At 33.4% G+C, this 16,248-nt stretch overlaps 1 protein-coding gene across 5 annotated transcripts in view; it reads left to right on the top strand.

Annotated features, from left to right (window-relative positions):
- The window catches only part of TBC1D32 (TBC1 domain family member 32), a 246,750-nt gene that overhangs the window by 201,196 nt on the left and 29,306 nt on the right, over positions 1-16,248 (top strand). For 4 of the 5 annotated variants that reach the window (XM_007484498.3, XM_001379912.5, XM_007484500.3 and 1 more), the window contains 3 exons: positions 4,277-4,346; positions 13,871-13,986; positions 15,113-15,267. In XM_007484498.3, coding sequence (XP_007484560.1) covers positions 4,277-4,346; positions 13,871-13,986; positions 15,113-15,267 — 341 coding nt within the window. Of the gene's footprint in view, positions 1-4,276; positions 4,347-13,870; positions 13,987-15,112; positions 15,268-16,248 lie in introns of those variants that run through there. The other variant, XR_001627115.2, reaches the window with a different exon arrangement.

Here is a 16,248-nt window from a genome sequence, read left to right as displayed (position 1 = left end):
CACAATTATTCACGGAAGGCAAATTTGCACCCAGGAAGGATATTTAAAAGACCTCTAATAAGAAAATGGAATGGAGCTTAGCTTTTTAGTTTTGTTTAGTGCCTTAGTTTTTTGGTTGGTTGGGGATGGAGGCTGGTGATAAGAACTACTAAATGGGGACCAGACTCTTTCAGTAATCAGATTGGATACCAGTTAGGAAGGCACAGAATATAATGCAATCAAGAGCTTAAATGTTTTAAGAAAAATTTTCAGACAGTGAAAGAATAAAGACTAGAAGGGAGAATATTTAGGAGACTTTGCTAATCAGTTTTATGTGGATCCGTGTCTAGACTAAAGTGGTAATAGGCAGAGATATATGAGAAATATATAACAAAGGGAAAAATAATGAGACTTGGATAATGTATGTGGTGGTGGTAGGAATAAAGGTAGAATCAAAGATGAATTTAAGGCTTGAATGGAAGAATATTGGTAGGAATATAAAATGAGGTTAGATTTGGGATAATTGGGGAAAATGTTGATAAGAATAGAGAAGCCTAACTGATTTTGAAAGAAAAATTTTTATTTTATTTTATTTTAGACATGTTACATTTAAGGTGACAATAGAATATCCATGTGGATAGTAGAAGAACTTTCACAAGAGATGTGAGATTGAAACATTTAGTAGAGACTGAGTCTAGACTTGGAGATTTTGGTGGTAAAGATACCTAGAGAACATGTTGTTCTATAATAAATCTCTACTGAACCCCTTTCTTCTTTTTTTAATACCAATAAGGTTTTTTTGGAACCTAGCTGGCTTGCCAAACTGTAATAACGAAGGTAAAAGAGGATTGAAGAGGTACAGGGGATAAGGAAGAGTTTGTAACAGGGAATGGAGGAATTGAAGGGACAGAGGGAATATAACTGCTAGTGAGGTAAAAGTAGAGAAATACCCTCTGCTGAGAGACTATCTTTGAAATTTCTTCTCTTCTCTCAACCCATAAGAGAGGTACCCCTGGGTAAGGCTAGGTTAAGGATGACAGGACCATTGTTTTGAGTGACTTCTGGTAAATAGGAGAGTTTACTCCTCAAGGCTTGACTGGTAGTTGAACAACAAAAGTCCCCCTTGTCTGGCAGGCAGACTGTCACTGTTGGCTTTTGTTGTTTTATGCTAAGCTAAAGGCTAGCTTAGCTACCAGTCTCTTTTTTGTTCTCCCTTCAATATGAATCTGACTGAGATCTTCTATTTTTCAAGTAGTTTAATAATTATCATGAATCAAGAAAGGGGATGGGTAAGTGGGAATAGGAGACCCTTGCTGCTTCTTCAGCTGAGCCAAGATGGCTCAGCTTCAGCTTTCTTTGTTTTCTACCTAGCTAGTCACTATCTCTGTCTTACTAAACAAAAGGCAAATGTCTTTCTTGGGAAGGTCAAGGAATAGAAAGGATCTTCAGGGTAACCCCCTGAAGATAAGGGATCAACCCCTTTCAGAAGCTTACTTTTGTCTTGTTCTTTCTCTAATAGATGCTCTCACACAAAGGAGAACCTTCTTCTCCAGGGTAAGGGAATGGAGGCAAGGTATTCCACAGGTTGGGATAAAGAGCTTTTTTGCTCCACACTCAGCTGAGTTCAGAGGGCAAAGACCTTTCAGTTAGCAGCCTCTCCCACAATCCTCTTCTCTCACTCCAACTGTCACTCCCCCTCCCATCACCATTCCAAATACTCAGTGGGCAGAAATGCCAAAGCTTGATTCACAGTTTTCCTTTCCACAACTTACTATGTTCCAGGCACTGTGATATGTGCTAGATGATCTAATACAAACCAGGATGTCAGTCTTTGCCCCAAGACTTACTTCTAATTGGGGGGATTGTGACTACAGTAGGTAAAAGGGAGATGGACCTGAGGTGGTGGAGGGGTAAGCAGAAGTGAGGCAACAGAGTACAGAGAAAGACAGAAAGTGGCCCCCTGTACTGTTTCTGGGCAAAAAAGGTGAAAGGTTACCTCTCAGAGCTAGAGAAACCAGGATGGAAGCTAATAGAGATGACTGATGATTATGATGGTGGCATTGATAATGAACACTTATATAGCACTTTTTAATGTTTTCAAAGTACTTTACATGCATCAGCTCATATTAGCCTTACAGCAGCCCTTAAGATAAATGTTATAGTTATTATTTTCACTTTACAGATGAGGAAACAGTCTTAGAGATGTTAAATTGACTTGCACATGGTTACATAATTGAAGTAAAATGAATAGATGTAATCTCCAAAGGAGAGTAAAGAATGGAAGATCACAGTGTTGAGGATTTGTATTATACAATGGCTACATATAGAGAGGGTGGAGAGAACAATCACAAGGAACAATACTAGCAAAGAAAAAATATCAATTGAAGTAGAATCATGACAGTGGAATACTGTGAAATCCAGAGGAGACAGTTTTATAGTGAAGGGGGTCAAATCTGAATCCTTCAAATATGTGATTTTTTTAACAGCAAGAACTTAAAATGATCATTGCAAGTGCTGATTAGATAAGTACGCACCTTGAGAGTAGAGATTGTTTGATTCTTTTTCTTTTTATATTTGATTCCCAATGCCAAGTATGGAGCCTAATTCATAGAAACCACTTAATAAATTCTTGTTGCTTGCTTGCTTGACAGAATATTTAAAATTCAAATATATTGAACATCTAATGAATTTTATTAGATTATCTTTTCAGATATGAATTATGAGTATGCCTTTGAATATTTAATTTTTCTGATTTCCATTATACTATAAAAATATGGTTTGGGGAGTTATATTAATTAGTCTAACCACATATTTACATGAAAGAAACTTTTTAGAAGACAAAATAAAACTGTATCTGTGATCCCCATTAGAATATTTCAATAACAGTCATAGTACATGGATAACATTTTTATCTAAAGCTTATTTATATCTAAGGCTTATTATAAACCATTGTATTTTTTCCATTATGAGATGTCTGTGTTCATATATTTGATGGGTACACATTAAAATAGAATGATCTCCACCTGGGCTGTTGTTCTTATTGTCCTTTATGATATGACTAGCACAAATACCTGATTGAACTGTATGTTTACATGTAGTAATAACCATATTTCTCCACTCCTTAATTTCTTCATAAGAAATTTTTTTAGACACTAGAAAAAATTATCTTGGTAAATACTGAGTCATACTGAGAGTGATGCTTTATCTCCTTCTACTTTAATTGAAGATTCAATATATTCCCTAAATTCTAGAATGTCACAGAGGACCACAACTTTCAAGGTGTTTAAGGGATAAAGCATATTTCAGGCTATGCATCATTCTATAAGGATCTTCCTAAAATGGAGTTTCTTCAAATTTATCCTCTGAACTGCATGTCATTTAAATTGTCTAACAAAAAAAAAGAATTCTGTTCATCATGATGTGAATAAAGAACTGAATTTGGAATGAGAGGAACTGGGTTTTGAGTCCTAGTCACTTACTGGTGGTGTGACCTGTTTTCATTATCTAGAAAATGGGGCTAATAAAAAAATGTACTATGTGCCATACCAGGAGTATAGTAATGAAATCACTAAATTAAACTATTATTGTTATTATATCATTATCAATATTGTTTTATTGTTATTATTATATCTTTATCAATATATATTAAGCTATTACTTTTATCATTATTGGTAAAAAGCTTATATTATTAACTATCACCTACTTGTAAGATATTGAAAAGCTAATTGTATTAATCAGTATCATGTAAGATTGCTTGTTTAGTTTCTTTTAAAAAGTATGCCACATGTAATATGTATAATCTTTGAGATAATGCATAAATAGGTGTATGATATACTTTTAGAATAGTTGAACCTATAAATTATATAAAAGTAAATAATTTTGCCTTTAAATATTGAGATAAATAAGCATGTAATAATTGATAATTTTAAAAAAATCTGAAAATTGTGCTCTTATTCATAGCTGGATAAAAGTGCAATATTTCTAGGTTGTTTTCAATTTGGTATGTTTATTGTTAGAAAATAATGCAGCCCAGTGAAATAGAAAAAATCCAGTAGGATAATAATTTATTTTTAATGATATTTTAAATGGCTTTTTATGATAGAAAGAAGGTAATCATGTGAAGTTTTATGTTGTTACTTGAAAATAAACCAATGGCATTTAGAGTACAAATTCATCAGTATTTTCAAATTTTACTTTAAAATATGTAAAAAATATTACTTTCATCAATTTACAACCAAATGTGATTATTATTCAGGCTTTTATACATTTTTATGACTCAGTTTTCTATTGTTTTTAGCTACTGATGCAAATGTGAAGAATGAAAGCCTTTCATCCGTGCAGCAGCTTGGCATTAAAATGACTATCAGGTATACTTTTTGAAACTCTCTCATGTGTATTTCTCAAATTTGTTTTCTCTTCCTGGATTATGTTTAAAAATATTTAATTTATCAATTTACTATTTTGTATTATTTAAATCAGAGTTCATCTTTGAGAAAATAAACACGTATTTTTTAAAAGATATTGGCAGGACATTAAATTAGCTTTACAAATTAAAGTTCTTCAACACTATCCCAGAAACCAGTTGAAACATATTTAAACTTGTATCATCGTTGCTTCTTTCCAAAAATATCATTTTAAAATCGGCATATTGTAGCAAGGTTTTATATATTTTCTAAAATATAATCACTTCTAATTGTTATTCTTTGGTGATGAGCTCAATACATATCTTGAAAATAAATGCACAATTTAAAATTAATGAATTGAAATTATTGTAGTCAGGATTTATACTTTTAAAATTCTATCTGCTAAAGAATAAATAAGTAATCAATGTTGACCTAGTAGTCTAGAGTTGTGATTTCCCTGGCCTTCTGTAAAACAGGATAATCCTATTCTTATCTTCAGAGGATCTACTCAGATAATTCATATAAAAACATTTTTAAATATTAAAAGAGTAAAAACATTTAAGAAATTTTTATCAATCTTGACTTTAGCTATGTGTGTTTGGATATATAGTTTAGCATCTCTTGTTCATCAGGTTGGGTATTGTATAACAGATAATTTATAGGACCTTTTCTATACTCTGATCAGTTTATAGTTCCAGCCTTCCAGTGTTTCATAAATAAAATCTTTTCTAGCATTACTACTGCTTTGAACTATCATCCCATTGTCCCCCCATTCCTCTACTATTATACTTCTTGAGAGTAGTTGACAGTTGCTGCCTTACTTTGTCACTAACCTTTTATTTTTTAATACCTTGCAGTCTGGTAGCCATTTCTATCACTTTTCTGAAACTGTTCTTAAAAATCCCCAATGACTTTGCGATCCAATAAATTATTTCCAGTCTTCCTCTATGATCTCTGTGTACTATTTGAACTGAATGATAATATTTTCCTTCCTGAAACCCTTTGTCCTCTTGGCTTCAGTGACACTGTCCACACTTGGTTCTTTTGTCTCTAACCATCCTGCTTCTTTTTTGACTCTCTTCTTTCTTTTCTCTCCTCTTACTGTTTCTCAGAACTCTTTTATTGGTTTTCTCCCTTCATAGATATTCAGTGGTACTGAAAACTAAATTTGTCTCTAATTAAACTTCTCAAATTCCAGAGAAAGAACTATTGGGAATATATTTCACATCAGTGTATTTATAGTTTCATTTTGGGGTTGTAATGGTGGAATTGAGAGAGGGGTCCTTCCCAATACTAGGAACAGGAAACCAGCTGCTGTACAGGCCTGTTAAAGTGTAGCACTCTCTCCTTTTCCGCATAGCTTAACGGAGTCTGGACCTGAGTCAAACCCCTCCCAATTCTGCTTCTAGATGACTTTGAAATCTTCCCTCCTGTTCAGAGACAGTCTTGGTATACTAATTGGCTAATTTATTTCTATGGCAAAGAGATAAAAAGGGGAAAAGGTAGGTCAGAGGGATTGGGTAAACCCTACCCCTATATTTTCTATAGCTATATTTAATGGGAGATCAAAATGTCTTTCCAAAATGAAATGATGGTATAAGAAGATCTTCAAAACAAAGTAGTAACACTTCTTCAGCACAAGCCAGGTAGAAAAAGGTATATGGAAACCCAACTCTGCTTCCAAGCTCTGGACAGTTTCTAATGAGAGAGAGTCAGAAGACAAGTAAAAGAGTGCCCAGGCCTCCTCCTGGCCAACAGTTTTTTCCATTTTTTAAAATCTTCCTTGGAATTCCATGGAATTCTCTTTCCCTGCTGGCTCTTGACTGTTCCATTGGCTTCTCTTGGGTCCATTTTCATTTCATTACCTTTCAGATTTTACTCTGCTTTTTGTCATTCTTCCTTAATTACAGGGTTTTGGTTATATATGAGGATGCTCCTACAACAATGACCACTATGGAAGTGATCCTCTGGTCACAGAACATTATATTCTCTGTGTCTTTCCTTCTGAGAATCTCCCTGGTGCCATCCTTCTCAGACCAAGCAAGAGTTAGAAAAAATTACAAAATGTAAAATAAATAATTTTGATGACATTAAATTAAAAATTTTCTGTACAAAAACCAAAGCAACTAAAAATTAGAAGGAAAGCAACAAATTGGGAAATCTATTCATAACAAAAAAACTCTGACAAAGGTCTAATTACTCAAATTTGTAAAGAGCTAAATCAGTTGTACAAAAAATCAAGCCATTTCCCAATTGATAAATGGGCAAGGGACATGGAATTTCTCTTTCTAACTCTCACTGCTGAGTTGTGTTGGAAATATATAGAAATGCTGATGACTTATGTGGGTTTATTTTGTAACCTGCAACTTTGCTAAAGTTGTTAATTCCACTAGCTTTTTGGTGGATTCTCTAGGATTCTTTAAGGACCATAATATCATCTGCAAAGAGTGATAGTTTTGGTCTCTTTACTTCCTATTTTAATACGTTCAAATTCTTTTTCTTCTCTAATTGCTACTTCTAGTGTTTCTAGTGCAATATTAAACAATAAAGGTGATAATGGGCATCCTTGTTTCACTCCTGATCTTATTGGGAATGCTTCTAATTTATCCCCATTGAGGATGAGACTTTAGATATATACTATTCATTATTCTTAGGAAAGGCCCTTCTATTCCTATACTTTCTAGTGTTTTCAATAGGAATGAGTTTTGTATTTTGTCAAAGGCTTTCCGCAACTTTTGAGATAATCATGTAATTTTTGTTGGTTTGCTTGTTAATATGGTCAATTAGGTGGATAGTTTTCCTAATATTAAACCATCCTTGCATTCCTGGCATAAATCTCACCTGATCATAATTAATGACTCTGATGATCACTTGCTGAAGTCTTTTTCCTAATATTCTATTTAAAATTTTTGCATCTATATTCATTAAGGAGATTGGTCTATAGTTTTCTTTTTCTGTTTTTGACCTGCTTGGCTTTGGAATCAGTACCATATTTGTGTCATAAAAGAAATTTGGTTGAACTCCTTCTTTGCAAATTATGTCAAATAGTTTGTACAATATTGGGATTAGTTGTTCTTTGAATGTTTGATAGAATTCACTTGTGAATCCATCAGGCCCTGGGGATTTTTTCTTAGGGAGTTCTTTGATGGCATGTTCAATTTCTTTTTCTGATATGGTGTTGTTTAAGTCTTCTATTTATTCTTTTAGATCTAGGCAATTTATATTTTTGTAAGTATTCATCCATATCACCCAGATTGCCATATTTATTGCCATATAATTGGGCAAAATAGTTTTTAATGATTGACTTAATGTCCTCTTCATTGGAGGTGAGGTCTCCCTTTTCATCTATGATACTGTTAATTTGGTTTTCTTCTTTCCATTCTTTTATTAGATTGACCAGTACTTTGTGTATTTTATTTGTTTTTTCAAAGTACCAGCTTCTAGTCTTATTTATTAATTCAATAGTTCTTTCACTTTCGATTTTATGAATTTCTCCTTTAATTTTTAGGTTCTCTAATTTAGTTTTCATTTTGGAATTTTTAATTTGTTCCCTTTGAAGTTTTTTGAGTTGTATGCCCAATTCTTTGACCTCTGTCTTCCCAAATTTGTTTATATATGAGCTCAAAGATATAAATTTCTCGCTGAGTACTGCTTTGGCTGCACGCCCATAGACTTTGAAAGGATGTCCCATAATTGTCATTTTTTCAGTGAAATTATTAATTGTTTCTATGATTTGTTCTCTAACTAACCAATTTTGGAGAATTATATTATTTAGTTTCCAATTAATTTTTGATTTGCCTCTCCATGTACCCTTACTAATTATTATTTTATTACATTATGATCTTATGTGACAAGAAAATCACTTTAAATGACTGATATATATTAATTTAAGGTCGCCAAGGAATTCAGCTATGTAATTCCTTAATGAAAACTCAAGTCAGCAGTCAACCTTTTATGGAGTTTAATTACATAATTACAAACAGGAGGAAGAAAAGTATTAGAGAGAGAGAGAGAGAGAGAGAGAGATAGAGAGAGAGAGAGAGAGAGAGAGAGAGAGAAGGGAAAAGGGCTTAAATACCCCCTCTGTTTAGGCTGGGCCAAAAGGCCCAAGCCCGTAGATAGCTGAGGCAAAGAAAAGAGATCAGTCCCTATCACTCACGTGACCAAAATGGAGAAACAGTTTCAGAGGCCCCCACCTTCAGCTTCCTTCAGAGCAAGCTTCTCAGAGCACCCTCCAACCACTCAGACAAACTCCTCAACCACCACCCTGAGTCTTCAGACCCCTCTCTCTTTAAGGAAACCATCCAAGTTCCCTCCCCTCAGTTCTCACATCTACCAATCACTGTCCATGTCTTCCCTGTGCCAATGGTGGCTCTAGCTTAACCCAGGACCACCCAGAGGTCTGTGGCTTTGCACATGTCTATTGAAGGTCATATTCTCAAATAATTAAATCTTGATCCTTTGCTGCAGCCCTTCCTAAATCCTGTTACCCTGAGCAGGGTGGAGATTGGAAGTTCCAAGACCTGGTTCTATCATTCCAAGTATCTCTATTGTATCAATTCTAAAATCAATCATGACTCAAAGAACTTCCTGTTCTATGCTTAAGCATAGGTCAAAGCCCTTTCCATTGTTCAGCAAAAGGTTTCTGTCCTAAAGTAATCTTAAGTAGGGAAGAGAAGGACCCTCCCATGCCAAAAGGGGGGGTTCACATTCCAATAGACTATCAGTAGGAAATTTTTCAAGTATGAAATTTTCCAATGGTGAAATTTCCAACATTTTTAAGTCTAAGAAATTTTAAGGTTTACACTGAAAAGTTTGCGTTTATTATTTCTGCTCTTTTGCACTTGTTTGCCATGTTTTTATGACCTACTACATGGTCATTCTTTGTGAATATACCATGTGCTACTGAAAAGAAGGTAAATTCCTTTTTGTCCCTACTTATTTTTCTCCATATAATTATTAACTCTTAATTTTTCTAAGATTTCATTCACATCTCTTAGCTCTTTCTTATTTATTTTTTGGTTTACCTAGATCTGATAGAGGAAGGTTCAGGTCTCCCACTAGTTTAGTTTTATTATCTATTTATTCCTTCCCTCAACTACTCTAGTTGCTCCTTTAGAAATTTGGTTGCTATACCTTTTAGTGCAAACATGTTGATTACTGATATTTCCTCATTGTCGCTACTGTCTTTTATCAGGATGTAATTACCTTCCCTATCTCTTTAGATCAGGTCTCTTTTTATTTTGGCTTTGTCAGATATCGTGATTGTTACTCTTGCCTTCTTTTTCTCAGTTGAAGCCAAATAGATCTTGCTCCAACCTTTGATTTTTATTCTGTGAGCGTCCACCTGCCTCATGTCTGTTTCTTGTAGACAACATATAGTAGAATTTTGGTTTCTAATCTACTCTGCTATTTGCAGGTGGATGAGTTCATTCCATTCACATTCAGAGTTATAATAAATATCTCTGTATTCCACAACATTTTGATAACCACTTCTAGTTCTTTCCTTTATTCATTTGCTATATCTTTTTAAATCAATGGTTTGCTTTTAATCAGTCTTCCTAATCCCCTTCCTTATTAAACTTCCCTTTTAGCCCTCTCCCTTTTTTGTTCCCTTCTCATTTTTTTAGTGTCTATTAAGTTCCCTCCCTCCCACTTTCTCTCCTTTTTTGTACTCCACATTCCACTCCACCCCCCTTAGTTTTCCTTCTCACTTTCCCTTTAGAGTAAGATAGAATTCTGTACCCTAATGGATCTAGATGTTCTTCCCTCTCAGAACTGATTTCACTGAGAGTTAAGGTTTAAATATTTCCTATTAGCATTCTCTTCTTCTCCTTCATATATCATTCTTCCTCTCCCTTTCCCATGCACCTCTTTGTGCGATATAGATTATCCTATTCATCTTATTCTTCAAGTTTCTTTTGGTACTCTCTTCTATTCCCTCCTCCCTTTTTCTTTCTTTTTCTTTATTTTTTTGCCTATCATCTTAGAACACTTATTACCCCAATCTTTAACTATGAATGATTCTTCTAATTACTATAATAGTGAATATAATTTTTGAGAGTTACAAATAATATTTTTCAATATATTAATATAAACAATTTGATCTTATTGATGCCCTTAAAGAAGAAAATTTAAATAAATAAAAACATTTTTCCCCTTTCTTCTGTCTCTTATTTTCCTTTTCATGTTTCTCTTGATCTTTGTATTTGGATATCAAACTTTCTACTTATTTCTGGTCTTTTCTTTAAAAATACTTGGAAATCTTCTATTTTGTTGAATACCCAACATTTCCCCTGGAAGTATATACTCAGTTTTGATGGATGGATGATCCTTGATTGAAGGCCCAATTCTCTTGCCTTTCTGAATATCATACTCCACGCCTTGTGCTCTTTTAGTGTAGAAGCTGCCAGATTCTGTAGGGCAATTTGGAACTATACCCAAAGGGCGACAGAAGAATGTCTACCCTTTGATCCAGCCATAGCACTGCTGGGTCTGTACCCCAAAGAGACAATGGACAAAAAGACTTGTACAAAAATATTCATAGCTGCGCTCTTTGTGGTGGCCAAAAACTGGAAAACGAGGGGATCATCAATTGGGGAATGGCTGAACAAACTGTGGTATATGTTGGTGATGGAATACTATTGTGCTAAAAGGAATAATAAAGTGGAGGAGTTCCATGGAGAATGGAACAACCTCCAGGAAGTGATGCAGAGCGAGAGGAGCAGAACCAGGAGAACACTGTACACAGAGACTAATACACTGTGGTATAATCGAACGTAATGGACTTCTCCATTGATGGCGGTGTAATTTGCAGGGATCTAGGAGAAAAAACACTATTCATAAGCAGAGGATAAACTGTGGGAGTAGAAACACCAAGGAAAAGCAATTGCCTGACTACAGAGGTTGAGGGGACATGACAGAGGAGAGACTCTAAACGAACACTCTAATGCAAATATCAACAACATAGCAATGGGTTCGAATCAGGAACACATGTGATACCCAGTGGAATCACGCGTCACCTATGGGGGGTGGGAGGGGAGGAAAAGAAAATGATCTTTGTCTTTAATGAATAATGCTTAGAAATGATCAAATAAAATATTATAAAATTAAAAAAAAAAAAGAAAAAAAAGAAGCTGCCAGATCTTGTGTGATCTGATTAGTGCTCCTTGATATCTGAATTGTCTCTTTTTTGGCTGCTTATAAAATTTTCTCCTTAGCTTGGAAGCTCTTGAATTTGGCAATTACATTCCTGGGAATTGTCTTTTGAGGATTTAATGCAGACGGTGTTCTATGAACTCTTTCAATGTCTATTTTGCCCTCTTGTTCAAGAATACCAGGGTAATTTTCTTGGATAATTTCTTTTAGTCTGATGTCAAGGTTTCTGTTTATTTCTTGGTTTTCAGGTAGACCAATGATTCTAAAATTGTCTCTTCTTGCCCTGTTTTCTTGGTCAGTCATATTCTCAGTGAGATATTTCATATTTCCTTTTATTTTGTCCATTTTCTGATTTTGCTTTATTAATTCTTGCTTTTTTTGTGAGATCATCAGCTTCTAATTGCCCAGTTCTGGTCTTTAAAGTCTTTAAAAACTGGTTTCCCACCATAATTTTTTTGATTTTCCTTTTGGATTTGGTAGTTAAGAGCTTGTGGCCAATTTTCATTGTTTTTGTAAGGTTTGGGTATATTTATTTGAAGGTCCTCTTTTGCTTTATCCTCTGTATCCTGGATTTTTCCTCTATAAAAAATCATCCATGGTCAAATTCTTCTTGGTGTTGGGAAGTTGATTTTTTGCCATCACTATACTGATTTTTCCTTCCTTTTTCCATCAAAAGTTTGAGTGAGGAGGGCAGGCTCTCTGTGTGTATGAAACTAAGGAACATGGTTTTTGCCTGAAGCCATATCTGGAGACTCTGTGGCTTCTACTGTTTGAAGCCCTCCTCTTCTCTATCTCTGAGCCCGAGGTCTGTGCTCTTCCACCTGTTGGGGTCTCAAGTCTAACTACTCTCAGGGGTAGGTCTTTGGTGGTCTTAGTCAGCTGCCAAGGACCTACAGGTGCCCCTCACTCTCACTGATTTTAGATCGCTGGCTCTGAATCTAGTGCACTGACTAAGTAGGTGGGGTGGGGGAGGATAGATCAGTTCGAATTTTGGTGGAAGCTATTTCACCCCCATATTGTGTGGAAATGCCCAAATTCTACGTACCTTCAATGCTGCACCCTACTGTAGAGTCCCTTCATTCATACGAATTTGGTTTTTTTGTTCTTTTGAGGTAGTCTATCAGTAGGCATTGAGAAAGGGGTAGATTCTCACATCTAAGCTGCAGCCATGTTTACCCAGAAGTCAAATAGTTTAGTTGATTACTCTTCATAACATAATTTAATACTAGTATGGTTATGCTCTTCTTCCTACTTTTTTTCATCATTTTCCTTGATTTTTTTTTACTTTTTGATCCTCAAGTTGAATTTTGTTATTCTTTTTCAGTGTAGGTTATACAGCAATTTGGTAGTTTGATTTGTAAAGCACTGAGTACAATTTTATTTTTTAGTTATGTGTGTGTGTGTGTGTATATATATATATATATATATGTATACATATATATATATATATATATATATAGAGAGAGAGAGAGAGAGAGAGAGATAAATTGACAAGGTAGTGACAAAACTGTTCTATATTTTTTGTTTTCTTTGGTGCATAAAAAATGTTTTATTTAATTTTCTGTTTATTTTTATTGCTGCCATGTAAGCCACCCCTCTAACTCTTGATTACCCTGTTTCAGAGTAGAAGCTTTCACTTATACCATTTGTGATGCCCAACAAAACAAATCAATATCCCATTTTTGTATTTATAATCCTTTATTTTTAGGAAGTATATTTTATCAGTCTTTCAAGTAACAATTGTTAGTTTATAACTGGATTCATAAGTGTTCTGAGCACTTTCAAAGTCATTATCCTTCATAGCACTGTTATTGTTACTGTCTAAATTCTTCTCCTTCTTTAACTTATGGTGTATAAATTTATACAAATATTTCCACGGAGTTTTTTATTGGATATAATTATTATTTCTTTTGGTATAGTCGTATTCCATTATATTCCTATTCTTTGATTTGTTTATCCATTTCCCAAATGATGCATTTCTGATTTCCATTTTTTTCATTAGTATAAAATGTTCTACTATAAAGATTCTTCTATAAATAAATTCTTTGCATCTCTGACTATAAATTTGCTTTTAATTTATTCACTGCGCTGTAAACTCCTTGAAGGTAGGGACAGTTCTTTTTATAAATTTTTAAGTTCAGAAGGTGTTGAATAAAACTTCATTATATTGTACTTGGGAATGTTGGTGCAAAGCTGTTCTAAAGTTAAGAATTTAGAATGAAGAAATTTTTTTAAATTACCTCTTGTATTTATTAATTCACTTAAATAGACTTTACCAAATTGTTTACTTGTGCATGTCTCATTTTAAATGTTTGGTGTATTTTATATAGATATGGTAAATTCCTTTATCTGCTGAAAGATAGTGCTGAAAATGATCTTACTTTGGTGTTGAAGCACTCTGAGAGATTCCTGAAGCAGCAGCAAGCCACAATAAAATCTTCACTTCGTATCCTTTCTGAATAAAATCTCATCCAAAGGGTCATTGCCATGATTTGTTTGCTGGATAGTTTTTAAAGTATCTTAATATTAAAATATTACTTTTACCCATAATGGTCAATTTGTATTTAATGTATCCAAGCATTGTGCCATTTAATTTAAAGTTTTGTAACTTTTTAAAAAGTATTGTTCCTAATGCATTTATTTGTTATAAAAATATCAGTGATCCATAATTAGAATTTTTTATAGATTTATTCAAGGAAATATTTTTTTAGAAATTTCTGTCCTCCATGCCTTTTCACAGGCCAACTACTGCCTTTTCCTTTCCTTCATCTAATCTTGTTTTCCTCACCTTCTCCAATTTATATTTTCGTGGATTTTCTTCAAGACTAACCTCAAATCCAGCTTTCTGCCCAAGGCTTTTTCCTATGCTCACTCACTAATTTCTTCCCCTCTGAAATCATCTACTATGTATCTATCTTTCATATATGTAATTATTTACATGTTGTTTTCCCAATTTGAATGTAAGTTCCTTGAGGCCATGGACTATTTTTACCTTTCTTTCTATTCCCAGCCACTTGGCCCAGTGCCTGGTACCTAGTAAACATTTATTAATGCTTGTTTACGCACTCAGTAAAATCAGATGATTTTACCAAGTACTTCATTTTGTTAAGCCATATGTTACTGAACTTCTGGAAATAAGGAGGTTTGATTTTGCTACTTGGATAGAAAATTTGTTTATTAGAGGGTAAAATAATTGCTTTGGAGTTTTACTGAACCAGCTTTTAAAAAACATTTAGATATTGCTGAAGTGAATGACTCCATTCCCATAAAATTAGCAACTTGCTTTTGACTCACTAGTAGCAACAGACTGTTATTTAGTATTGAAGAAAATATTATATGCTGAAATAGAAGATAATAGCTTTATTTTTATTCTCATATTGCATAGTTTTACTTTACTACTTGTAAATGTGTTCTGTCAAAGTAATAAATTGTCTTGCATTTACTGAAGAAGAACCTGAAAATGATCACTTGCATATATATATACTAATATTAAATCCTTATACTAAAGTTTTTGTACATTTCTACATTATATCTGAAGGTAGTTATTATTATTTCTTAATAAAATTCTCAAGGCTGCCTACAGGGACGTTATCCTGGCCATGATTGGTTTGTGTCCTCTCTATTCCTTATAATGCTGGGAGACAAAGAGAAAACATTAAAATTTCTTCAGAAATTCTCCAGGCTGCTAACTTCTGCATTTCTCTGGTTGCCCAGACTACATATTTCTGTAAGTCATTTTTACTTAGCTTCTAGTTTGAAATTTAAAATAAAAAAAAGATTGAGATTCTGTGAATTTATTTTAGAGAAAATATAGTTCTTTTTGGAAAACTTTTTAACTATAGTTTTACTAATCAATGTGTATCTCACATTTACTCAGATGGTTTCCTTTATGTCCAAAGGTAACTTAAGTTATAGGTAAATTGATGGTAATGGATGAATTATCGAACTCAAAGCTAGCAGTAAAATATTTTTACTAGCAGTTTTAATGTTTATATGTAATAAAAAGTGTAGTGACCAATTTTTAATAATATTTTATATATTCATGATTACTATTGAAGCATTGTTAGATTGTTAGAAAGTAGAAAATATAGGGAAAGTTAGAAAATGAATTTTAAATAAATTTTGGAGACTGTCATTTACTTTCTGATCACATTTTAATAAATTCTTTTTGTTAGTTGAGAATTATTTATGATTTCTTGTTTTTTTAAATCTTCATGATTTTTCTGTTGTTTAAGTTTGTAAAGTTCTTGAACTCAAGGAAAATGAACTGTAATTTGTAATCAAACTAGAAAAATAATGTAGCTGGCAAACTTTGCATTAAAGTATTTTGTATCCTTCAGGTATTTTTTCATCTTTATAGTTTTGTTAGAATCATATGCCAAGCTTAATGAACCTTTTTTTTTGTTCACTTACTAGCTGCTGCTTCTTTTTTTTGTAATTCCTACTTAGTTCCTAGCTTTTTAAAAAGGCAGAAAGTCCAGGCAGTTCACTTAACTAATAATGATAGAACAATTTTAAGTGCATAAACACATAAAATCCCTTTGTTATATCTGGGTGATAATATTCCATAACTGCTTTTATACTAGTAAAATTAATATTTGAATGATCTTTATTTCTACATTTTAAAAATGGCTTGAAAGCCAACAGAATTTATTTCTTCTAAGTTTAGGAACTAAATTAACTTCTCTGAAACATCTTTAAGAGAAAA

Source organism: Monodelphis domestica, chromosome 2 (genome assembly GCF_027887165.1).
Source record: "Monodelphis domestica isolate mMonDom1 chromosome 2, mMonDom1.pri, whole genome shotgun sequence".
Lineage (NCBI taxonomy): Eukaryota > Metazoa > Chordata > Mammalia > Didelphimorphia > Didelphidae > Monodelphis > Monodelphis domestica.
This window is presented reverse-complemented; position numbering and strand designations above follow the sequence as displayed.